At 40.1% G+C, this 26,060-nt stretch overlaps 1 protein-coding gene across 1 annotated transcript in view; it reads right to left on the bottom strand.

Moving 5' to 3' along the window:
* Positions 1 to 26,060, bottom strand: part of SPTBN5 (spectrin, beta, non-erythrocytic 5) — a gene marked incomplete at its 5' end in the record, with an annotated part of 90,096 nt that overhangs the window by 44,502 nt on the left and 19,534 nt on the right. The window contains 9 exons of the mRNA XM_009895729.1: positions 12,363 to 12,512; positions 13,705 to 13,908; positions 17,346 to 17,525; positions 18,694 to 18,804; positions 20,800 to 20,914; positions 21,651 to 21,796; positions 22,620 to 22,752; positions 24,454 to 24,617; positions 25,221 to 25,337. Coding sequence (XP_009894031.1) covers positions 12,363 to 12,512; positions 13,705 to 13,908; positions 17,346 to 17,525; positions 18,694 to 18,804; positions 20,800 to 20,914; positions 21,651 to 21,796; positions 22,620 to 22,752; positions 24,454 to 24,617; positions 25,221 to 25,337 — 1,320 coding nt within the window. The remainder of the gene's footprint in view (positions 1 to 12,362; positions 12,513 to 13,704; positions 13,909 to 17,345; positions 17,526 to 18,693; positions 18,805 to 20,799; positions 20,915 to 21,650; positions 21,797 to 22,619; positions 22,753 to 24,453; positions 24,618 to 25,220; positions 25,338 to 26,060) is intronic.

Raw genomic sequence — 26,060 nt, forward strand, 5'->3', positions numbered from 1 at the left:
GGGTTCCTAATACTTGATGCAATAAGTGGCAATAAGCAATAAGTCTGCCAGAGTGAAGGTAGTGAAGACAGCAGAAAGCTTGTGTGTGCTTTCCAAGCTGTAATCTTCCACGTGTATCTGTGTATGGTGCTTATCTTTTACACAATACCACGAACTCAAGTTCAGCTTGCAACCTACTATAAGCTTCCAGAAACTTTTCCAAAGAACTGCTATCAGATCAGCGTATCCCCATCCTGTATTTATGCAGCTGATTATTCCTGAAAAATGTCATAGCTTGTACCTGTACCAAGAGCATTACATCTGTTATTTTTTTCAGGTCATCTTTCCAACTTGCCCGCATTAATTTTATTTACTGTCTGTCCTGTCAGTCTCTGATGCAGAAAGACCTTAGTCTGAAATAACAAATGCAGTTTTAAGGAAACTGACCTCTGCACTATTCACTTTTAACACTGTGAGAACCTTCTCTAACTAATCCACATACATCTCTAAGGCACAAGTGTTTCTTGACTCTTTTCTGCTGCTAAGAAAACTGACTGCCCAATTACTTCTCCCATGCATTCTGTTACATTCTGTTTTGTCAAATGCAAAAAAATAAACAATGTAGTTATCCATTATTCAGAAAAAAAAAAAAGCTTTTCTGCAGGCCAGTAGGAATTTATTCTTTCCCAGTGGATTTAATTGCCTACAGTTTCTCCCCTTATTCAATGACGACACAACAGCAGGACAAAAATCTCAATCAGAGGCTCTGATGGGACATGAGCAAAAATTACCTGAGGACAAGGTTCACGGTGGAGTGAATATGACCGGACGGACTTTTGGGGTCCAGGCTGCTACAAGGGACTGCATTTATCAGTTGGGACATAGGACTGTGTAATCCATTCTGTAAGCTCATGGAATCATAAGTATTTGATTGAGAAATTCCAACCAGTAATTCTACCTGGGTAAAGTGCAATTAGCAGAGATAGAAGAAGAATTTGGGATCAGTGATATAGTGTGAAAGAATTAAGAGGCAGGAAAGAAAGAGAATTGAATCAGTGAAACAACACAACTGCTAATAGTTTCAGAAGGCGTGTGGTAAAGAACATAGGTAAATCTGTGCCTTACAATCATGGATGTGCACAGGAAAAATAACATCTAGAGAGATCTCTCTTGCTTTGCAAAACATTATAGTTCTGTAGCAGTCTGACAGGGCGTTTTTTATAGGAGAGAAAAGATATTCAGCAGCTACTTTAGAAAACCAGTAACGATGTTCATTGTCTGGACAGAAGTATTGGATGACTGTTTAACCCCACAGCACATATTCTGAAGGAGAGGTTTCCCAGGCATGTGTTACGTGCAGCAGAATCCACACCTACTCATCAGGGTCTGAGTGCATCCACAGGCTCTGACAGCCCTGACCGTTCCCTGGATGGCCCCAATGCTCTCACCTGGGGGTCCCTCTGAGGCTCAGCCCTGGCCCCCAGCCCTGCCTGAACTGCATTGAGGAGAGGCCTGAGCCCTGCCCTGGTCCTCCTGGACAGACCCCAGATTTCAGTCATTACCTCACTTTGTCGCCTTGATCTCCAGCTGGTCAATGGACCTTGTTACTGCTGCTGCCACTCAGCCCTCCTTGGCAGCTGTGGCTAAGCGGACTGACAGCCAGACTTGGCCTGACTTTCTCATTTCTCATTTTTTGGGAGATAATGAGAGGAATATTTTGCATATACAGAAAAATGCACAGAAGAACATCATGCTCAGGCCAGATGTTCAAAATGCTCTATACTAATCCATGCTGGAAGAGAGGTGAATAAATCCCAACACAGTAATCCCTGTCAAGAAGAGAAGGCCACTGTACAACAGGGCTACGTTTTTAATAAGTCTGGCCCATAAATCACCAGGATGCCTAAAAGAAATACATGAATGCCTCTGCTATGCCTGTGTATACTAAATACAACCCCCACCAGACGTCTGATATTCTGTCATTCAAACTTTAATACTTTGATCTGTCCTACTTACCATGTGTATGAAATTATGACATGTTTGGCTTTGAGGTTTTTTTTTTGCTGCTTTTTTTCTTTAGTGTTTTGGATTTGGTTTGCTCTTCTGGAGGAAGATCTCTACACATGTGGGCTCCAGGTCTGTCTACTGCAACGCTCTGTTAAACCATTTACAATTACCATCCATATTTACACTACTGTTACTAACACTGAAATAAAAAGTTATTGGCTAAACCTAACTCACTCTTGTTTGGGATACACAAACATACAGCCACATACTGCATCTCTATTTTGGTGTTTTAAATGCTGCTTTAAAAGCATTGTGCATTTTTTGTCATATTTTGTGGATTATCTACCATTTTCATCGAAAAGGATTTACCTGAGGAAACAGAAAATTCCCATAATTTTCCACATATCACTCCTGGACCTTTATTTAGTAACTGTTAGCAGTGAAACTGCAAACTCTGTGAAACCTGAAGAAATGGTCAGCCATTAGTTTTCCTGCTCATATCTCTGTGGTGCAAGAAAAAGACAAGGGACATCTACGGGTAAAGATGGTTACTTTCTTTGGAAAAAGAGCAGAGACATCTGAGAGCAGGGGTGTGGGATGGTGAGTCATAAGCAGCTGCCACTGGAGAGCTCAGTGCCTTGCTCCCACTGAAAATCACTACACACAAATAACACTGAGCATTCAAAGCCCCATCCCTTCAGCTGTTACAGCAGTGGGAAAAAGTCTTCCTGACTTCTGAAAGCTTTGGACCAGGTTCTCCAAGTAGGCAGCCATACAAATACTCTTGGGAACTCAGGTTTTAATACTGCAAAAGAAAACTGGTGCACAAAAAGAAAATTGGTGGGAAGGAAAACTGGCTGCGTACATTACAGGAGAGGCAACGGCAATACTCTTAGAAGAAAGCAGCCCCAGTAGCACTAACAGTGCTACTAGGAGAGCTGGTGAGGTAAACACTTTCCATTTGTCTTTTAAACAGAAAGCTTATGACAGCAATTGCTAGAATCAGAACCGCAACATTTTTTTCATTTAAGCATTTGTTATACCAATTTGAAAGCAGAATGGAAACTGGCTCCCACACCACAATCCTGGCCTGTGGCCAATTACATCACTTTTTGGCATATTTGTAGGCAGGTCCCCAAACTCCTGCTTTGAATGAGACGTGTTGATTTGAAACACAAAACACTGCATAGCTCTCCTCAGGTAACCTACCAGTGTCTCCCACAGCACACAGCAGGTATAAACTTTCTTTCAAGTTTGTTTGTGTTATGAATCACGGCCCATCATCAGGAATTTAATGCTTAGCCACAAAAAGCACCAAAGACTTGACCACTCGCTATGTAACGGACTCGTTTTTAAGTGAAGACTTGCAAAAACGCTTAAAACCACAAAATGAACTTGGCCCTTTTTGAGATTTGAAATGGAGCATGTAACAAATAGCCAAGTTACGAACAATGCAAAGCACAGAAATGGAGTTTTTAACCCCATTTAACTGGAGTTTTTCAGTATTTCTGAGCTCATTGCATAGATTTAGCCACACTGTCAATAAGACCTCTTACATACAAGTTAATGCAGAACTAATTGCAAAATCCAATTAAAAAAAATGTTCATTTTAAATAAAATAGTACTATATACACACTTACAAGACATCACAGGCCACCTCTAGCTTTGGGAGAAATAATGAATGAAACATTTCAGTCATTAGGATAACTATGCTCTCTAGATGCCACAACTCCACATTTATACACACTGGAAGCTGACAAAGCCCCAAAATAAATCTGTCTTCCAAGAAGTGTCATTTTTATTTCTCTAGAAGAAAAACTATTTTAAGCATTTGTCCAAATCCACTCCCTTCTCCTGCTTCTGCTTTTCCCAGTATAGCAAGCTCCACAGATTTTGCCCCTCGCTGCCTGCCCTGAGCTTGCTGCTGAGATTGCTGGCACTCCACTGAAAATCTTTCAGATCTAAGCATGTACTAGAAGCCAGAATTACTCCCAGTTTTAAATGTCTTCACTTAAAGCATGTAATCAAGTCCAGACTTTCTGCCGAGATAGATAATTAGGTTTGATTTGACTTACTTCTGGTAAAAGTAAATACAAAAAAGAATTAATGAAAAAACCCACATTTAAATTTGTTTTAGCTAAGTAAATAAATGTGCTTAATACCATGATTATATATGGTTCACAAATATGTTTTACTATGCTTCATTTCAGTAAAAATTATAACAAGGTATCATACCATAACCATAAGTGGAACAAAACATACTGAAGTTGTTTATAAAGAAAATACATACACCTCTTCTATCATACTGACATCACTGCATTATTGGCCTCTGACCTCACAATCTAGATGCAAAATTCTAATGTTAAATGTATTTAAAATTTCCTTCCCTCCTCCCACTGGCATAAAATATAATTGTCTGATATTGGAAATGTATATGGGAAAAACACAGAGAGAAGTCAGTGTTTGTTTTCCCATAAGTGTTACGATCCCTTCCTCTCACCTATTCCCTCCTTCAAAATTCACAAACTTGACCCCTATCCTGTAAGTAGTAGGTGTTAGACCAGAACCCTATGCCTATACAACATCATCGTGAAAATATTTACTCATGAAACATTTGTCTGAAGGCAGACTAATTTCCTCTTGAACTCCCCACAGTTTCACAGCTAGAAATTTTGCTGGGATATTCAAATTTGAGATGCTGTGGAGACTAAGTTCCTTTCATTTCCCTCAGGAAAGGGTGGTACCTCTCTTTGTCTAAGGGAGGGAAGGGAGAGGGGGGGAAGTTATTTCTTCTACATGCTTCAATATTTTGGGTTTTGAAAAAAAGTATTACTTTTAAAAGTTACAAAACCAGAAATCAGCCATTTAGAAATACAGCATAATCTGACAAGTAAGAAAATGAAAACAGTAAAAGAGAAAAATCTAAGAAAAACTACTTTGTCCCAGGTCCCAGACCAGCTAGCAGAGAAGAAAACTAGTTCTTGGCCCTGAAGTCTTGAACCTTCAAAGTGCTGAGAACTATGGCCCAATTACGCAATATCTCTAAGCACACGCATAGCATTGAGCATGTCATGTTGACAATAGTACTCTAACGGTTAAAATGAAACACTTGTTAAGTGCTTGATCAGACCAGCTTCATCTAGGATGGATCAAGCTGTAGCTGCAGCCTTGGTGACAGCAGAACACAAGTAGCTTTCTGATTGTCCCATAAGTCATCTCCAGGGAGTGGGAGCATGGCAGGAAGCATACAAAAAGAAATCCACATGGCTTGATTAATACAACTTAAAACTTCCATTTGCAAATGTTCCTAGAATGGAATGGAAATCTTCACCACTCTCCTCCCAGATCCAAAGGATGCAATGTTGACAGCAATAGATGGAGACCATGCACCCTCTGTCTCTCTGTGATTTGAAGATGTGGTTTGAGCTGGTATGTTTGTCAAAAGGTTTTCAGGGCATACAGTTTTTAGAGTGCGTGTTTCCCGGGAAGGTCTCAAACCAGATCTTGCCCAATGGCTAGAAAGCAATCCTGAGCAGCAAATTGGATTCACTGACAGAGAGAGGCCAGCCCCAATCTCCACAGGGTGAAAGGGTGGACCAGCTATATCGGAGTCATGTGTTTTGATAAAGATCGTTGGACTCGGGCTTCTTCTAAATTCTCTTACCACCTGGATAGGCATAGCAGTCCAAGGGGTGGCAAGTATCAGGGTGATTTTGGAAACCTTGTGGTGCGCAGGTGTTAGACCATCATGCGGAGTCTTCCTAAACTCTGGCCCAGATGAAGGGTGGTTCTGAAAGACAATCAGCTCTGGATTTAAATCCTTGCTTGTGACCTCATTCCCACTAGCTGAATTTTCTCTTCCAGTCAGCACAGCTGGGGACAGCCATATATCTCTGGAGACAGTTTGCTGGGGAAGGCCAGGATACTTCGAGGAAGTCACATGAAATCTTGTGATTTGAAGGGCTGGAGACCCACCTGAAGGGAAGCCTTGTTTTGGTTTCTGGGATCCTGTTGGAAGACCAGTCGGAGTTTCAGGCACCTTCTCTAATTGTGGCATGATCAGACTTGAATGAACATGACTGCTTCCGTGGGAATCTGCTCGAAAAGGCTTTATAGTCAAGCTGCAAGTTGAAATGTAAAGCTTCATTGAAGCATGGAGGTCTTGCATTTTGATATTGCACTGGCTACAGCCTTGTTGGTGTGGGAGAGAATCACACGGTTCCAAGGGTGTGTGTAGATTTTTGCTGTGGAGTGTAGAGACAGCTGGAATAGCAGAAAGATCAACGTCTAGGCGTGATGTCCAGCTTGGTGAAGCTTTGCAGGAAAGGATGTCAGAGGGCAAAGACACAGCAAGCTCCAAGGGATCATTTTTTTCAGGAGAAATATGATGAAACCTTTTTTCTCTTTCTGAATATTGTTTGTAAGATGCGGATGTTGACCAAGCGCCAGAACCCCCATATCCATGGCCCTGAGGATCCCTGGGAGGACTGGAACAACTGGAAGTCTCATCAGAGGGACTGACACAGTGACTAGCGCTCCTGAAACATTTCCTCTGGTCTGTGTGTGCCAGGACGACATCTAGCCTTGAACAGTAAGCTCCAGAAGACACACTGCTTGGTGATGAGCTGGCATCTCCTGCAGTAAGCTCTGCAACTGATTGGCCGGTGGGAGGGTGCCATGCTGATGCTGGCATCTTTTGAAAAGGCCTGTCCCGAACAGCAGATTCAAAAGGAGGAGGTGGGGTCATTCTGCTGGAAGACAGCATCACTTCCGCAGTGGAGACATAGGTTGCAGATGAAAGTTTGCAGCGCTGGTCCCTGCATGACATTCTGAAGCTTAGTCCTAAATGATGCAAAAATCAAAGCCACAGAAGCTTGCCTTTCCCCCTGTTTTTAAAACCGACTCCTAATCCTTTTTCCTTTGGCACTGGAAATTTCCATTCTTCCTCTGAAGCAAAGGAATGGGAGATGAATAAACATTCTCCAGGAAAAAAATTATAAACTAAAAAAATCCACATTCAAAAGGAAAACGTGCAGCTCTTCTAATACTGCTCCCACCGCCTGTCACGTCTGCAAAGTGATATGGGAGTGGGATGGGCAGAAAGATAAATTACGGAGCATGAGGCTCTGCTCCCTGAGTGTTCTGACAGTGAGACTGCAGACAGAGTAGGAGGGAGCCAAAAACGCCTGCCAGAGACAGCCTGCGAACTCGCTGTTATTTCATCTGTGAAAAAAAGGAAAGCAGCTAACCTGAGCAATGCATCTGCTGCTGTGAAAAGGTTAGAACAGAGCAGAATGTACTGGACACTGCTTCTGCTCAAAGCAAAAATGATTTTTTTTCTTCCTTTTTTTTTTTTTCAGCTGTCACTTGTCTGCACTCCGAATGGCAAGCTCTCAGTTTGCAGGTCTTAGGAGAGTTTCCTACAACGGTCCCATGCAATGGCACAACTGAATTCATAATATAAAAAATAAATATTAAAAAGATAGATGTTTGCCTAATTTTCTCCACATGTGCTCAATTTTCTTTAGCATAGAACAATCCTAGACTAAATTCTGCAGAAATCCTTCGAAGGTTTAAATAACTTGGATGTAATATAAGATGCTGGCATGAAGTCAAACCTGTCACACTGGCACAGAGAGCAAATGAGAGAGCAGTTCTCAGTAGTAGTTCTTAGTTTAAAACACTCCTCTGTTGCAGTCTTCCTTCCCCTGTTCCTTGCTGCTGGGAGAGAGTTGGTCTAAGGCATATGAAGTACTGGGAAAATAGGATCCAAAAGTTATGGAATGACAGAAGCTGCTTTCTTACACACATATTTTGCAGATGTGCAAACTGAAATGCACGTGACTGAGCTTTGCCTCAAATACAAAAGTCAGAAGAAACACAAGGGGTGGAGAGATTGCTCATATTTGTTTGTCTGATAGGAAACTTTTCCGAAAGTGTGTTTGCTTTTGTCCTTTCTGAAACCAGCAAATGACAATATTCCCATTGGGAAAGTGGTTTGGGAGACTTCAACTGATGTCTTGGCTAAATATTTTTTGAGAATGTGTTTGAAAGGACTGCTTTCCTACCCTCCTGCCTGTTTCCCTAGGGAGGAGTCTGCATCACTACACAGCCACATTTTAACTCCATATAGTAGTAACAGAGCTCCATCTGAAAGGAACAGATTCCTCTTCCAATTGTTCTTCAAATGCAGAGAAGTAAAATACAAATAGTGAATAAGGAACCTCAGTTCACTGTCAAATTGTATATACTGATCCATAAGGCAGATGGAGGCAGCTGTAAAAGACAGCTTTGCGGTTCTTGCTATTTATCCATCATTTAGATGGGAGCCCCGCAGCACAGGAATAACCTGTTTGAAGAATGATCACACTTAGAGATGAGAGAACAAAAGAAACAGGTGATATTCTGAGAATACAGGAATTCCGGCTGTAGAAGAATCAGAACAATGTTGCCATCTTCTGCCACTCTGCTCCGCTCTCGTGAGACCCCACCTGGAGCACTGTGTCCAGCTCTGGAGTCCCCAACATAAGAAGGACATCGACTTGTTGGAGTGGGTCCAGAGGACCATGAAGATGATCAGAGGGCTGGAGCACCTGTCCTGTGAAGATAGGCTGAGAGAGCTGGGATTGTTCAGCCTGGACAAGAGAAGGCTCTGGGGAGACCTTCCAGTATCTGAAGGGGGCCTACAAGAAAGACGGGGAGGGTCTTTTTACAAGGGCATGTAGTGAAAGGACGAGGGGTAATGCCTTCAAACTGGAAGAGGGTAAATTTAGATTGGATATTGGGAAAAAATTTTTCACTATGGGGGTGGTGAGGCAGCACTGGAACAGTTTGCTCAGAAAAGTTGTGGATGCTCCATCCCTGGAAGTGTTCAAGACCAGGCTGGATGGGGCTTTGAGCAAACGGGTTTAGTGGGAGGTGTCCCTGGCCATGGCAGGGGGCTTGAAACTAGGTGATCTTTAAGGTCCCTTTCAACCTAAATCACTCTGTGATTCTATGATTTCTATTCAGGGCCAGCCACTGCGTATTAAGAAATGACTAGAAGCCAGCAGAAAGTAAATTCCTTCCTGTTATGCCATGAACAGCAGCAAATGAGCCGCTTCTTGCAATGATTTACTTTCTTTATTGATTTCATCCCATAACTTCTTCAAAGATAAAGCTTGCTTTGTATGTAAACGCATGTAGTCTCTGCCTTGTCAGCAGCATAATAGCCTAAACCTGTATCACTCCGTATTTATAATCACTGTGGACAGTCACTGCTCTGGACACTGAGGTTATCACCAACATTGGCAGGTCTGAAATCAGTAAAATTGACTTAAAGACAGGAAAATATTATTTAAAATGAGCAGGTAGCGCTGGAATTTGTGAAGTACAGCTGAGATGTTCTTTCACTGATACTCTTTAGGTCAGAGGCAGGCTGATGTTCCTGGGCAGCTGTCTTTTTTCATGGTACTTTTACTCAGTGTCAGATGTGGGTTAAAAACAAGATGACAAGGATGGACAACACAGGAGTGAGTCATCACGATGGAGGAAATCTAGTAATTCCTGAAAGAAAAGCTGTTCACAGTATCAGCCTGATTGGTGCATCCAGAGTAGTGAGAGTTGAAACTCATCCTGAATGCTCACAGCTCATTGAGGATCTGTTTGTTTGCATCCTCGGATAGGAACAAACTTGGTGTCTCTTCTTCCCACCTAACAGCACTTATGTTTCCTGGATTACATTTGAGCACTAATCCATAACTGTCTCTTCCAGGCATTGTGGTAGTTCAGTAATGGTAGAGACTGTGTCAGTGAAGGAGGCAACATATGGCTTACTGTGATATCCAGATTACCAATTTAGAAATCCATGGTGTTCTGTAATTTCCCTGGTAGATTGCAGGTAGATACTTGGTCATTGACTACAATATCGGAGACATTTGTCTATACAGTCACACCATGGTGATCTACTTTTCCATCTTATAACAGTAACTCTGTGAGCATGCAACTGTAATTCTTTACATACACAGACCTCTTACAAAAGCAACAATTCTTCAAACAGTTGTAATCTTCTGAGGATTAAATATAAGCAAAAATGAGAAACAAAAATGTTATGAATCTTCTTTCCATAGCTAGAGTGTTCTTTTCAACTTGAGTGCTCTTTAAAAAAAAAAAATAATCAAATGCAGACATTCTAGAAGTACCATATGACTATGGCGCTCTCATTCTCTATACCTACATGGACATTGTCATTACACCCCTCTGCTCATTTTCTTGTCATTCTCCCTGACCATACGATACCATCTGTGTGAAGGGGTGCTTGGAGGGACAAGCCAAGTATCCACGCTTTACTGTTCCATCTTCTGAACATTTACAGTGAGAACAACCGAGTACTGGGCTCCTTAGGAGTTCATAGAGAAAACGCTATAAGAGAAAGATTCTGATAACAGAACTGCTCTTCATGGTCCCCCAGGTCACAGCCTTCATCGTCAGGCTTTGCCTTGGCTGAAGAAACTTGTGGTAGAGGCAGACACTGTGGTTGATCCTGCCAAGATAATTTACCCAGTCTATGATGAACATTCATCCCTTTTGTGACAATCTACCTCACAGCATAGGACAATGGTAAATTCATCCAAATAAAGAAGTAATGTGAAGTACAGCTTAACTGTACAGAATGTGCTGGAGACATACTGAAATTACTAGGTCTAAGCATAATATAGTCTATTGCAACCAGGACTCATGTCTGAGGGGCAAGAAGAAACATTAACCCATAGTAGCTTCATATGTATTTACCTCTGAGGTACACACAGCAAAGCAGATGCCATAGTCACATTGCCTCTGCATGTTGGCTGATCTCCATTTCATGAAAAGATAAAGAATACAGTTGCCAAAATTTTGTAGAGCTTACATTTTCCCTGATGATGTTCCCCATGCAGGAGCTTAGCAATGATATATCACTGCTTGGTAGGGACTTTGATACTGCAAATGGTGCCATTTGCTAGTTAAGCAACAAATAAACATTTTAAACTGGCAGAACTATGTAATATTTTACTCAAGGAACTCAAACCTAGGTGAAATTGTCTTGGTTTCATGTTTTGGCACAAACTCAGAATGCAGGTCATACTTGCCAAGGGTGCCAATTGTAGGGAATTATGAAGATATGCATTTCCTTCAAGGAATGAGGCGTAGAAGGCTTCAAGCCCATGTGTCCCAAAAGGTTAAGTATCACTGCATGGCACAGCTCAGGGTCAGTTTTCCAGAAGATTTAGTGCCAGTGGCAAAGCACTGGTGGAAAACCAAGCTCAGCACAAACAGGGAGCCCTTATATTATGCTGCCAGTGGTCTTTGAGAATTAAGAATTATTTTTCCTTAATAAGAAATGACCCAGGGGTACAACCTCCTTGAGTTTTGCTTCAACCCTTCCATTTGGCAACCTTCAACCCATCAATGTGGTTTGCATGCCAAGTCTCAGCACAGTTACAGCAATCTATCAATCCATGAATTTGCACAGAGTGACTGGAAGAGACTTCTAAATTCCGCACTAAGTTTTATAACAGCAAATGTCACACCTCAAGCTGGAACCTTTTTAAATAGTTCCACGAATCCAGGAAAGTGCAAGAAAGACAAAGTACAATTTAATATTGGTGAAAAAAATCTATTTCAAGAGCTGCAAAATGATAACATCCTTCTGTCTCTTTGCATTAACTGTATCAGTCCTCTCTTTTCATGAGAGGGCTTTTTTCACTAGCTCATCTTTCTCTACTGCATCAAACAGAAACTAATATTCCTTACAATCAAATTCTTTCATAGTTGTTCTTCACACTGCTGTTAACTCCCTCGCAGAACTGAGATGTCAATTCCTTTTCCTGGATTAACTCACACTGCCAACATTCATATTCTACTAGTTGCATTTTCCCAGCGCTAACTCTCAGTCTGGGGTGAGGTTTTCAGCAACACCTGCAAAGTAATCTCCCTGTCCGCCTTCAGACCCTCTCTACAGTTTCCCTTCTCTCTGAGGTCTACAAAACAATTTACCAGTGGTTAAGCAGTTAGTACGTTGCGATCTGTTTGTCAAGCTGACTAATTCTGGACTGTTGTCTCCCTCTTCTGTTGTGACTCATCTGTTAGCTCTTCTGTTTATTTGCAATGAATGATCTTTCAGGCAAGGGTCATCTTTTTGTTTCTGGTTCTGCAGCCAAGCTCCATAAGAAAGTGGGGGTCTTGTGCACCCCTAGTCTCCAAGTGATACCACAATACAAATAATAACAATTAAAAGTGTCTTGTCTATACACAGACCCAAGGATTTTAAGTTGTAGGTGACAGAACTGCCCTTTTTAGTTTGGAAGAGTTCAAATGCTTGAAGAGTGTACCTGCTTATTTCAAGTTTATAATTCACCTACCTCCTGTGAATTCAGGAGCATGTCCAGGTGATCCCAATCCTTGTAGAACATTTGTTCTTGGTGTATTTTCTCCAGCCAGTCCTTCTTCTGTTTCCATTCATTGTATACATTTACCTTCTCTTCCAACAGAGCCTGTAGCTTCTGCTGAATCTGAACACAATTTCCAAAGAAAAACTCATGTTGGTCTTTATACCCCATGGACGAGGGTAAGGAGGTACGAGAAAGGATTAAGTGGAGTGGTGGATAAGCCCCTTAAATTGCAACAAAATTATCAAACAGAAAAAAGTAAAACAAAGTTCTAGCACTTATATTTGGGCAGAGACATAATCAGAGGTGTCTTATTTCAGGAACAGAGTGCAGCATATATAGCAGCCCAAGCCAAGAACAAAGGTAGGTAACTGTTTCTCAAGTGTACCTTCTAGAATCAAATCCTAATTCTCCATTATCTTTAGTGACAATGGTGCAATTATAGCACTTCAAATTTGGATAGGACAGATACTTAAATAAATTATCAACATAGCGTATTCTCCTAATCAGTGAATACATGCCTCAATGTTAGACTTAATGTAATTTCAGCTTCAAACTCTGTATATCCACAGGCCTTCTATAAATAATTTTTTCCTACATTTTTTCTACAGGCAAAGGACTTTACAATCAGGAAGATTTCTAGTTACTAAAGTAATACACTGCAATATTAAATAAATTTTCAGTCAGATGGGAGAGCAATTTGCACGAACTGCAGTTTTCTGAAGATATTCAAAAGACATGGTAGTGGATTGTAAGTGGAGAAGTAATCTAGTAGGTACTGGAAAAGAAATAATGCTGTGAGAACCTTAGAAGCTATTTGTCTTGAGTAAACTGACATTTTCATTTCCAGAGAGTTAAATATACCAGCATAATTCATTACTACAGAAAATGTTTCAATCAATCTTTAAACTCTCTCATATGTTTGAGTGTTTCCATTCTTTGGTTGACAGGTTTTTGTCCAGCCTGGTCTGCTACGGATATAGCACTGTAATGTGAAGATTAGTATTTGTGTGAAAACCCAGTTTGGGAAATGGGTGGAATTATCTCCAGTGCTCAGAACATAGCCAACTTCTCGAATAAGCCCAGCTTTGCTGCAAGCAGGCCCTCAGGAGATGCCAGCACTCATCTGCTGCTGAGGTAGGAAATGGAACAGGTGGTTTTGTGCCCAAGCTAGATAACACACTGAGGCAAATGTAGGTCATGCATGTATGAGTGTACATGCGCATTTGTATGCTTACATCGCGATACAGGATAGAATGATAGTTACACTGGTGTAGCTGAATGTGTGTGACTGAACTCAAATGCGTTCAATTACCTCTTTTGATTCTATTTCCTCATCTTGCAAGAGTGACTGTCCCAGCTGTACAACGTGATTATACTTCTCTTCCCGTGCTTCAAGCTCAGCCAGTAGCTGTTGATGCTGGGTAAGTCTCAGGCTGCTAGTAGATATGTCACGAATAGTTTCCTTGGCTCTCATTTCCCTTGTTATTTCTGCTGTCCATGAGAAATAGTCCCAAACCTGGAACCCAAAAAAATGTGAAAGTTGAGGTTAGAGCTCAAGCTTGGGTTATCAGACAGGTAAACCATAGGCTGACTGTTCAACTGTAAGTTGAATAATAGGTAATAAAATCACAGATAAGAAAGAAAATCTTTCATTAGGGCTCAGAGTACTTCTATGAATTTTAATAAGGGTGGATAACATGACTGTAGGAAATTCTACATACTGTATTAAATCATACGTGTTTTGTAATAACATAATAAAACTGTGTCATATCACATCAATGACAACATAATATAATTTATTGCCCTTTAGTCCATCACTCTTTAAGGGTTTTCTTGTGATATTCCTTCACAGAGGATAAAACAATATCACCCTATTTTTCTGACTTTGCTTTGGCTAATACAAGTATAGTTGAAACTTAGTTGTACACATATTCTAAAATGAGAGTAAGAATTTTCAGGTGAAAAACAAATGAGCTCACTCTAATAGAGGTGGAATAAAGGCAAAAATCACAGGTCAGAAAAAATTGCTTAAGCATATTAGGTATGCAAGATTCAGCTCCTGGCTTGTGGAACTATATGACTGAGATTGGCACAGAAACACAATTGTGTGGCTTAGGAGCCATTTTGGGCTCCTAAGAGTTTAGTCTTTAAAGCCAAGATACTCTTTTCTTAAAGTCAGTGAACACAGCTACTAAATGCCTCTTTAAAAGGACTGTGCTCCTTTTAAAAGGGCCCACATAGTGCACACGTGTTGGCGCCATTTTGATTTGCAAAACTAATTCACATACAGGTGGATGTCACTGTAGACACTGACATTGCATTTGGCACTGCAAATGTCTAAGACTCCCTGAGATTTTAAGCTAAGTGTTAGGAAAAAATCCATAAATCTCAGGATATTTAATGAGAGGAACAATTCAAGAGCCAATATTAGGTTATTGGACTGCCACTGCCAGTAACATTTAAGGACAGACCAGGCATCTGTCTGCAGGAAACTCCTAAGCAGGGACTGGCTGAGACCATGCAGATCCTAGCACAAAGTTCGGAACAAGATCCTCAAACCAGCCAGAAATACTTTGAGTCTATGTCTAAATTCCTCTTCCTTGACAGAGTTTCTTGGAAGATTTGGAGCCCTCTGCTGTTACTGTGTGTTGTCAGTCAGTTAGGGCCAGCTCTTCGATTTAATCAGACTAAAATCGCACTTGATGGGATGCAAGGAGATACACTAAATGATTGTGCAGAATTCTCATTTCCTGGAAGGGCTGATTTTGTTTTGTTTCACTACTTCTGTGTAAAATTTCACAATGAAAAAGCCCCAACTTTTTGGACTGCAAATGAACAATACTAATGAAAAAAGTGCACTGAACAGCTGTGACTAACATTAAGTTTGTAGACCTCTTGGCATGGCTGAAAGACAAAAGGGAGCAAAGTTGTCTCTCTGTGCTCATCAAGTTGGAGCACACTCTGCAGTAAAGCTGCTCTAACCCACCCTAGAGCTACTGAGATTCTTGCAGTCATTAGACATGGCTGTATAACCCTGCCTTGTCCCATCTGAGCAGAAAGATGAGCTTACTGAATTTGTGGAACCAGCTCTTCACTTTCAGGAATTATTGCCAGGAAAGGAGGTGAAAATTGAGAGGATCAGGAATACTTTTTGCCAGCAGACTGACATCAAAGAGACAGGGAGATACCTGAGGCATTATCCCATCTAAGCATGTCACTGAGAATACAGTCACCTGGCTTTGTCATTTTGTTTTATGATTTTAAGAAAGTGCCTTGATGACTGTGTATCCCTCTCTATTAGATACTGACAGATTTATATAGCTTAAGGTGTTCATCGCTTGTAAGTTTACCAATGAAGGTGAAAGGATACACTACCAGAGTAAGAAATGGGCTATAGATTTGCCATTTAGATCACAGGACGCATCACAGATTTCAGACAAAATTCAAACCAAAGGTGTTTGGCATGGTTCCAGCAATGAATAGAAAAAGCACCCCCACCAACAGGACATTTTCTGTCTGAAGTCAATAACTAAATCTATGACATAAGTTATGAAACAAATCAATTAGAAGTGAATTCTGAGTGACTGTGTTTTAATGGATAAATCCATCAAGATTCATCTCCTGATGAAGATTCTCCCAGGCTGAAGACTTCCAGAATCTAATATATGTTAGAAGAATACATAATAGAAATTTATATTGTTCTTACTATCATCCCTAGATCACTGTCAGAAAGATGGTGAACAAATGAACCTTTCACCTACACGAGTAGAGCCACTCTAATTTTCCTTAAGTCAAATTCTAATTCATTTTATTTCCCATCAACAGGTCTGCACAAGATAATGAATTCTTAACAGTTAAAAAACAAACCAACTGAACTCTCAAAAAACCAAAATGCCATAAACATCCTATATCTCGAACTGTACAAATATATTTTTGGATGAAATATGACAGGTAATGCCGGTTTGAATACTTTTAAGAGACTTAAAGTGGACTAGCCTAATGTGCAGAAGTGTCTCATGCTAGCTCTAAAGCATGATGTCTTGATCCCAGCTCACAATCTTAAGACAAACTTGTGGGAAGGTTTTTTCCAGGTGAGCATAACCTGGATATTCTCAGGATATTCTATTTGCTTCCCAGCAAACATGGAAACAGAATGTGAACTACCAGAGGTATCTTTAATTGACACTGAAGTCACACCTGGAACAATTCAAGAATTCAAAGAGTGTAAAGGTACTCTAGAAACCTATATTAGCAACTTCCCTCATGATAAAAGGGGGCACCTTTGCTGTTTTAGTACCTGCCAATGCAGTACTTGCAGCAATAATCTACTAATTTGCAGTGGTTTAGCTGAAGTGCCTTCATTGAGACTTCTGACACTTGCAAAATATTCTGTGGCAAATCATGGCTTTGTGACCTACTGAATTCTTTGGAGAGAAAATTACTGTGCATTGCAGATTATTTTATTATGCTGATATATGCATGTCACTGTATTTAAGCAACTTGAGAGGTTACTGCAAAGACAGAGAGGTGTATTTGATACATTCCATGAAGTAAGTTAACTAAGGGTTATTACATGCACTGAGAGAGAAAGAACAAACTTTTAGCCATTATAAATGGGAGTCTAACATCTATTTTTATCACTCTTACTCAGCGGGAATTGCAGAGTCTTTCAAAAGCCTACTGATACTTCTGCGAAGTGATGACCATTTCTGAAAACTATCAATTACCCCATACACAGCTGGATACAAGCTTCCCTTCTTACAGAAAGTAAGAGATCCTTATCCTCTAACACCTTTCTAAATAGCTACAAGCACTTAAATACTTGATTAATAACACAGATAGCAGCTGTAGCCGTTTACATTAACCTTTGCAGCTTGAAGTATAGCTATGATTCACATGCATCGAAGGCAGCTTTCCTCTGTGTACCAATGGACAGAAGGCAGAAGTGCTTACATGTGCCTGAAACTGGTAAAGCTTGTATGCTTGTTCCAGAAATTTTTTGCGCAGTTCCACTTTAGACTTCAGGGCCTTCCAGTTGGTCATTATTGCCTGCTGCTTTGCTTTCAGGTCTTCCATCTGTTTCTTTGAGCAATGGGACAGCACATGATCTGCAGAGTGGATCAGCTCCTGCAGCTATACAAAGGATGAAAGAAGAGGGTAGGAAAGACAGAGTCATAGAGATCCAGCTAATATCAGAAAACTTATGACACAGACTATGTTAAATGTACATGAAACTCCAGTTCAAACAACATTTTCTGACCTAACTTTTCTCATGCTAAATAAGTTTCCCTAATTTCAGTCCTATGGAATAACAGTGACATCCAGTGTTCACTAAGGCACATCACAATGGTGTTTTTTCAAATAGGCAGATTTTGTTTCTCCTTTTTACTGTATCGTTTATTACATAAGTAATGCAAATAATAGCTAACCATACCTTGGTTGCCCCAGTGACCATATAGATTAACTGTGACTACATTCCCTTTATGCATACCTCATGCTCTTTTACCTTTAAAAGTGACAAGCAGCTGGTGGGATCAATTCCAGCGTTATCTGCCACATGGCCGAGATGTGAGCCCACTGATAAATAATACTGGGATAACTACTTCAGAAATCTCAATATAACATGTGCTGTTTTAACTATACCATTACATTTACTAAACAAATGGATTAAGAGAAAACTCATACTAGTTTTATTGGTCTAGTTGAAGCTAAGCAAATCTCCTATATACAATGAAGCTTTCTAAATAACAGCTGTTCTCATGAGCTGAAACTTTTTGCAAGTTTGTATAATAAGTCCTTCCTTCTCACAGTCTAACTCCTGCCCCTCTAAACTTGTTGAAAATTCCAGACTGCTGCACCATCTTTCCTTCTATAATTCTCTGTAGTTAATCAATGCATTTTGTGTTCAATGAATATTCCACTTGTGTGCATGTAGAACAGGTTCTGGATTTTTCCTTGTAATCACCTGGAACATTTTCTAGAAGGCGGTAAACACATGATAAAGCCTGGCATAATCATACATTTTAAACAGTGATTAAAATATCCCTGTGAATCACTTCAACAGTCGGCACTCACTATAATATATCCCTTATTTGTAAGGTTTTAAATGACCTGCTTTGTCATTTCCATCAAACCTCAAACATATTAAAAAAAGCAGAAGACTAAGGAAGATCCTTAGTGATTTCCAGGCTCTCACAGACAGCCTGTAATAATTTGGTTCACATTACCAAATTATTACTATGACCGTCTTGGAAACTTGAATTTTGGCTAGACGTTGAAGACCACAATTGACTTTCATTACCTGCTGCTCATTCCCAGAGAGCTCGTGCTCCAGGGCCACATGGTTCCGGAGCTGGGTCTGCACACCTCTCATGTCCTTAGCAACATCATCTGGAATGCTTTTGGACTTCTCCTAGAAGGAAGAAATCAAAGAAAATTTTGTTACTTTCTATTTCCAAACAAAACACACCACAGGCCTACTTCAGTCATTTTGTGTAGTGCAACTCATACTGAATAGTTAAGGACATCCTGGGTTACTCAAGTATGATAGGCAAAAGGAAGCTGGAGAAATCTGTCCTAGTGCATCTGTCCTAGTAACTCACTTGTAAGTATCTTAGTGATTAAGCTACCCAACTGGACTGTGAGAGATGAAGCTTCAAGTCTTTCCTTGATCAGACAATACAGGACAATGTCTTACAGGCTTTGAGTTAAGAATCAATCTTGAATAGCTACTGCAGTGACATATAGTGAATTCTTAAAGTAGCATTAACAACCAACAATGTCAGGCCATTCTTTGGGATACAGGTAGTCTATTTGTGAACCACCTTTAGATAAAAATCTAGTTACATGTGTCAGGAAAGGTGAGTTAAAAATGGCATATATACAAAGAACGATTACTGTAAAAATGAGAGAAACGGAGAAACCATCACATAAAAGGAGACTTAAACATTTATTTAGCTCCACAAAGGTTCTGAGGGGATTTGGTTTTTACACAGACATGCACTGGGAACACAGCAAGCAAAAAGAAAAGGCATTTTAGCTGGAGGACAGCACTGTTGCTAAAATAAAATGATTAGAAACTTGCTCCAAGTCAATTTAGGTGAAAATTAGAAGAACTTTTCCAGCTATTGGAGAAGTCCATTTCTGTAACAGATTCACAGGCTGGTTTGGGGTACCAACAATGCATCTGTGTAAGGTGCTGTAAAAGGAGATACATGTTATAGTTGCCTGTATGATGGCACCGGAGTTGGTGACTTAAGCAAGATCTTCTAGTACTGTGTTCCTATAAGAAATGGCTTCCCCTGGTAGACATCTGACCAGGGTGCACAGGAAGAGATAGGCAAGATGACTGAATTGCCCTCCCACTCCGTAGAGAAGCTTATTAAGAAGATGCTATGCAAGAAGTGTGTATTGGTTGCCTGTGCCAAACTCAGCATGGGGATAAACCAACAGATGGTCTGTGAAGTGTTTCTGAACTGTCACTTGTCACTGTCGTGGAATTAACTACTTCATCATTGAAGTTAAATATGCACCAGGTTCTGAAAACCCCAGCTGGTATTGAGTGAAATATTATGACGTTTGATTTTCCATTCATGACAGGGAAAGGAAATAGGAATAACATAGTTGAATAAGGCAGCCTCTGCCAAAACAAGCAAGTAGAAAATCTACCGCATGTAACCTAACAAAGCCCTGTTGCCTTGCAAACAGTGCAAGCTCTGTTGGATTGCTGCCTCCTGCACGCATTTGCATTAGGGAAAGCACACCCCTTACTACAGCAAGGATGTGGTTTCTCCATGAAATTCTTCAGGATGTTCAGATAGAATAGAAGCCTGAAGATTTTCATTGGGACTTCTTCCTGCAGTTTTCACACTGAGACTGTTTGAAATTATTACCAGTACTGGGCACTGAAATGAGAGGAAAGGTTTTTTGTCACATCAGGTCACATGATTGCTTGACAATCTTCCAGGCTAATGATCACTGTAATCCAGACAAATGGCTTTTTCACAAGACAGTTCTTTCCTCACCACATAAAGCTGCAATAATGTACAAAGAACCACCACAGCAAGGCAGTAAACAGTTTCTTAGTCAAGCCTGATAACTGCAAACAACATTACTATATGCATTGCACTGTGAGACAACTTAGTTCAAGCCCTGCTCTTCTCAGCTCATCCCACAGATCAGCAACTCTAGCTGCGCCTGGTCTCACCAATGATTGTCATAAGCCGACCAGTCAGGCGTCTAAGGATTACCCAGCATTATTTTTTTTTTAACTCTTTGACTAATCACACAGGTTTCTTACTGAGATTTTTTAACAGTCAGCAGTAAGCATGTGAGAATCACAAGAATACTCCACAAATTAAGCTGAAATGAAATTCTCATTATATGAGACTTTACCATTATTTTTTACCTCAATATGGGCCAGAGCATCTGTCAGATCTTGGTAACACTTGTGAATCGCCTCAGAATCTCTCAGCCGCTCACCTCGTAATCTGGTAATTTCCAACAGCTCCTCCCAGGAATTCCTACAAGGGAGGATGGGGAAAAGAAACATGTGAAACATTCAAACTATGAGTAAAGGAGATCAACAGTCTGGAGAAAGACTGAAAGCAAGACCTCGTCTTACTTTGTTTTTCATTCCAGCCATTAAATTCTGTCCGAGTGATTCTCTGAAGGGCAGCATGTCTCTCACCCTACTCTGTCCATGTCCTCCTGTCTACTCCAGGCACTTAAATAGATGGTCCTATACAAGGGTGCACCTCTCCAATATGCTTTTCAGGTTTTATATGCAGGACTTGGAGGAGTGAGTAAGACCCTACTACACCTTCATGCTTCTCTTTTGGGCCAGTGTGGACTGATGCCAGATATAAGAAGCTCAGAACATCTTAATGTTGTTCTACAGAGCAGTCATGGGATTCAAACTCAAAAATCAGAAGCGATAAAGAAGCAACTAAACTCCTAGCCTTTTAGTTAGGTGATCTCGTTTCAAAGGGCAAAGGAAGTTCATTCGCCCCTTGCTTGTAAAGCACCTCTGATGCAATTTACAAGAAGCCAAATCAGCAAGCAGATAACGTCTGCATTATAGTCATCTATTTTTAAATGAGGCATGGCAGCAGCTCTGTTCCAGTGAGCAAACCACATATTTTGCAATTAGAGAATTGGGAGGACATGCCTTATCCTTTTCTAATTCCTTCTCACTTCCTCGTCCTCGAGAGTGAGTTGAAAGGACAAAGCATTATAGAGCTAATACAAGTCTCCCACCTTAGCTCTTTCTGCTTCTGCCGAATTTCCCGGGACTCAGAATGCCCACAGTTCAGCAAGTTGTCTGCCAAGTGCTGGAAAGCCACAACTCTTTTCCCAGCTGCTTCCAACTGGTGTCGGAACGTGTCATATTTGGCACAAAGTTGCTTTTGAAAGAAAAACGACAATAACAAAAAAGGCATTTTGAGTGCTCTTTTTTCCCAAACATATCAGCTCAGCCATCAGAGCACAGCCAAAAGACAGGTAATAAGCTGATCACATTTGGAGACTGAGAAACTGCAGAGAATGACTGGATTTTACCTCCAAAGCCAACGAGGAGCTACAAGCTATTAGCAAAACATGAAGTTTGTGATGCAGATGTGAGGCAGAAACATTACCAGGGATAGAAACAAACATCCAAAGTACAATGAATTTCAATTATTAAATGATATGTTTTCACTTCATGAATGCAAACATGTATTCAGTACTATAACTGAATAATGTAGTCCAACTTTAAGATTTAGGACACAAGATGTTTTGAAATAAATTATAAACATGAGGATTCTGAATGGCTATTGATTTCTAAGGGGCTGACATTAGATTAGTTTCTGTGCCGTGTGAAGAGGTATAGCTGTGGATGTCCATAAATCAGCATTTGTGATGAAAAAAATCCTTAATGGATGTCACACTGAAATATCTGGTTATTAAAAATAGAAAGAAGTTGCTCTCTGAAGGCGTAGACACTTTAGCATGCAGTTCTTTCACACAGCTCAGCCCCCATAGTAACAGGATGCGTTAGGCAATGCTGCCTGCCTGTCATAACGAGTCAATCCTTCCCACCCACTCTTTACCCTTTTCTCTTCCCGTCTCCCAGTTATTTATACTTATTTCTTACTCTGTCTTACAAGTTTTCAAGGACAACCTTAGAATCTTTTTACAGTCTCACTGCATACAGTTTTGTTATTTTGATATGTTACTCAAAAAACTCACCAAGACATGTTTATAATCACTTCCATAGTCTTCAGAGCTGGCTGCTTGTTTCTGCTGAGCGATCCAGTCTTGCAGATCTTCATATTCTCGTAGAAACTCATGCAAGACAAGAGTCTCATCCAGCTTCTTCCCTCTATTGGGGGAAGGAGACAAGACAATACAATTAGACCAAGGAATACAAGAGGAGGGCAATTAGTAACTTTCTTCCTATTAATCTCCCAAACCTCTCACCATCAAAAACTTGTTCTTTTTAATGAAAGAGCTGACTTTATTTCTCAAGATTGGAAATTAGGTATACAGGATGACAGCTGTCAGCAAGGTCAGACTCATTAGCTGAGCTTCCCAGAAAAGCAGTGTAGCTAGCTGACCTCTCTCCTTGTTTTGTTTTGTTTTTTAATTTGTGGTGGTTTGGTTTTTGGTTTTTGGGTTTGTTTTCTTTTTTGGGAGGTGTGGGGGGGTGGGTGCTGATTGGTCGGGGGTTTTTTTTCATTCCTGTAAGAATACCGTTCTTTTTTTTTCCCAGATCCGTCCTGATCCATCTTTCTAGAAATAATCGTAGTACTTATGGAAATGAGAAGGAAATCTCTCTAGCTGAAGATGGTGCACCAGGAAGGCAAGTGCTATGAAAGCCATTTTATGCAATTCTGTTCACGTTGCCTGTTCAGCAAAATTGCTGCAACCTGATGCATATTTTTGACCACCTAGAGTATCTTATAATACAGCCTGACATATTATAAGCCTTCCACAGTACAGAAAATACAAATTTTCCAGCTGCTAACAGTGCCTGGCAATTGTGCAAATATTCCAGGAAAGACGAACCTGGCTTCCCTGTTTGAATCACAAATGGTCACCACAAGAGATGCAGCCAGCTGAGAGAGTCCAGCCCGCCAAGGAGAATGCAGATCAGAGGTACATACCAGAGCACCAATAAGGCACCATGAGACGCAGGTTGACATCAAGCATGAATGAACGCGAAACATTTCTGTGTTCAACACACACAAGCACTTTGGTATTTCTAGATTGAGTATTTCTTTCTCTGAACTTTTCATTCACAGGATTTTCTATTGATGTTTTTAATTTTATAATTGTAAACAAGAATAAAAACAGTTTCCTATGGGCTTAATTATTCTAGTATTCAGACTTATTTATGTTTTATTCTACTTGCAGAGTCCCATTCTTTTTTTGAGCAAAATTTTTGTGGAGGAAAAACCTAAACTGTTCAGACATTTGTTCCTTCCTGAAAACAAACCAGAAGTGTTTAAAAACCCTGCATACAAGTAAAATGTCCTGTTGTAAACACCTTATTGTAACAATAACAGAAAGGAAGTAAAATGAAAAGTAAATGACTCGTTAAAGAATAAACCCCTTCCTATACTAGCACAGCCACTGGGTGTAAAGATAAGTGTAACTGTAATGGTCTCCCTTCTGCTATGTAATGAATTAAGTAATTTTCAAGCAACATTAAGGAAACATTTTAAAAACACTTTTTTCCTTTTGACAGTGGACTCCAAATACCACAAAGGCAAGTCAGAATCCGGCATCTCAAGTCACTTTACAGGATGATGAAAGGTAAAGAGGAAATCTGGGGGCTTCAAATCCTTAATAAGTAGCAAAAGTCCCTGAATGAAATGTCGAGTTCTTGCTTAGCAATAACGAAAAGCTCACGGGTACACAGAATTCTAGCATAGAAAAAAGCAATTTCCTAAATACAACTGAAAAAAGAGGAAATAATGGATATGATCTAAATTCTAGTGAGATAACTGGAGATAACCTTTATTGACTTCAGTGGGCTTTGAATCAAACCCAGGATCCAAGGAGCAGTTCTAGTTTATACCTTGCTGCTGCTAGCTCCTGCAGCTGCTGGAGTCTTGAATGAACTTGTTCCTTTGGTGCATCAACCTCAACATACTGGATGGAGCCCACAAGAGGAAGAGTTTGGGCACTTTCACTCAGTTCTTTCATCAAATTTTGGTAAATGGCAATCTCATGTTCCAGTGCCTGGCAGAGAAAAGAGTGGACTGAGAGCCAGTTTTCCAAGATATGCACTGTTTGCACTTTTGCACCAGCCTATGGTGTAGGCATTGAGACATTAAAACAGGAGAAAAACTTTTTGGAAGCATGTGACATTTCTAAGAGTGGATCAATTTTAGATCATTTTCTAGCAACATTTTTTGGAAAACAAGTGTACATAAATTCAAACAAACTATGTGAATAAAGACAATTAGAAATTCCTAATGCATTATTAGGCAGATAAAAGTATTCCTGGAATAATACTCTATCTGTATCTTTGATTCTAGGAAAAAAAATAAAAAAGGCTTCTGCATGCACATGAGACTGAAAAGGAGATCATAGTCAATTTAGGTCTCAGAAAAATAAGATGAGAATATTCACCTTTCTCCTTTTTCCCCAAACTACATTTTTTCCAACCATATTAGTAAGCTGCATTGATCTCTTCTATCAGTCCATTTACACGTAGACATACATCAATGTGAAATATCTTGTAAAAGGCTAGACACTTAAGTACCAATGAGATAGAAAATTTTACAACCACAGACAGACCAGAAGACCAGGCCAGTATACAAAATTTAAGCGGAGAAATACCTTATGTTTCTTGAGGAGTTTCAGTGTTCCATCTTCATCCTTACCATAGTCCTTGCTTGTCACAAGTGGATATTTTTCTGCTATCCAAGCCTCCAGGTCTGAAGTATTCATTAAAAACTATGAGTTAAAGATAAAGCAAATTAGTTTCTACCTCAACTTTCAAAATACTCGTGTCATTTTTTTGACCTAATAAACTCTAAATGGAGGGTGCACTGTAAGGTTTACTGTGATATTTTATTAAATAAAAAATAAAAAATATTTAATCCCAAGAAATACTATTCCACACTGTTGTTCTGTCAAATCATATGAAAGTGAAGGAGGCCACAGATGGAAGACTTCAGTGCAGGATAACTAAGGTCTTCTACAGGCATCAAAATTCTGGCAGCAAGTTTCAAGTTGTCTCACTTTTCTTTCTTCACATCACTATCCTTACTTGACCCTTTCTTTACCTTATTTACTAAGGGCAGGGGCTAACTGTATAATATTGGTGTGATATTTCTCCTTCGCCTTCCCGAGAAGGTCAAATCATCTATGAAAATCAGACTTCATAAAGCCTATAGTATAGACAGCTGTTTTTATAGATGGAGGAAATAAGAGCCAGGTGACCAAATTCCGCAGGGAACATCCTTTAGGTGGGCCTGTGAACTCTACGAAAATGCTGTTTATGTCTACAAAACTGCTTGTGTTATCTGAAGAACTGTACTCCTACGTGACCACCGATGACAGAAAATTTGGATTATTGAGATAAATATTTGCAAGCAAATATAATTATTTTTTTAAACAGGCTGAACATAATGGTCCAGTATCCTGTTGAAAATAATAGGGCCAAAAGTCCTAACT

The sequence above is a fragment of the Charadrius vociferus genome, unplaced genomic scaffold (genome assembly GCF_000708025.1).
Source record: "Charadrius vociferus isolate BGI_N301 unplaced genomic scaffold, ASM70802v2 scaffold111, whole genome shotgun sequence".
Lineage (NCBI taxonomy): Eukaryota > Metazoa > Chordata > Aves > Charadriiformes > Charadriidae > Charadrius > Charadrius vociferus.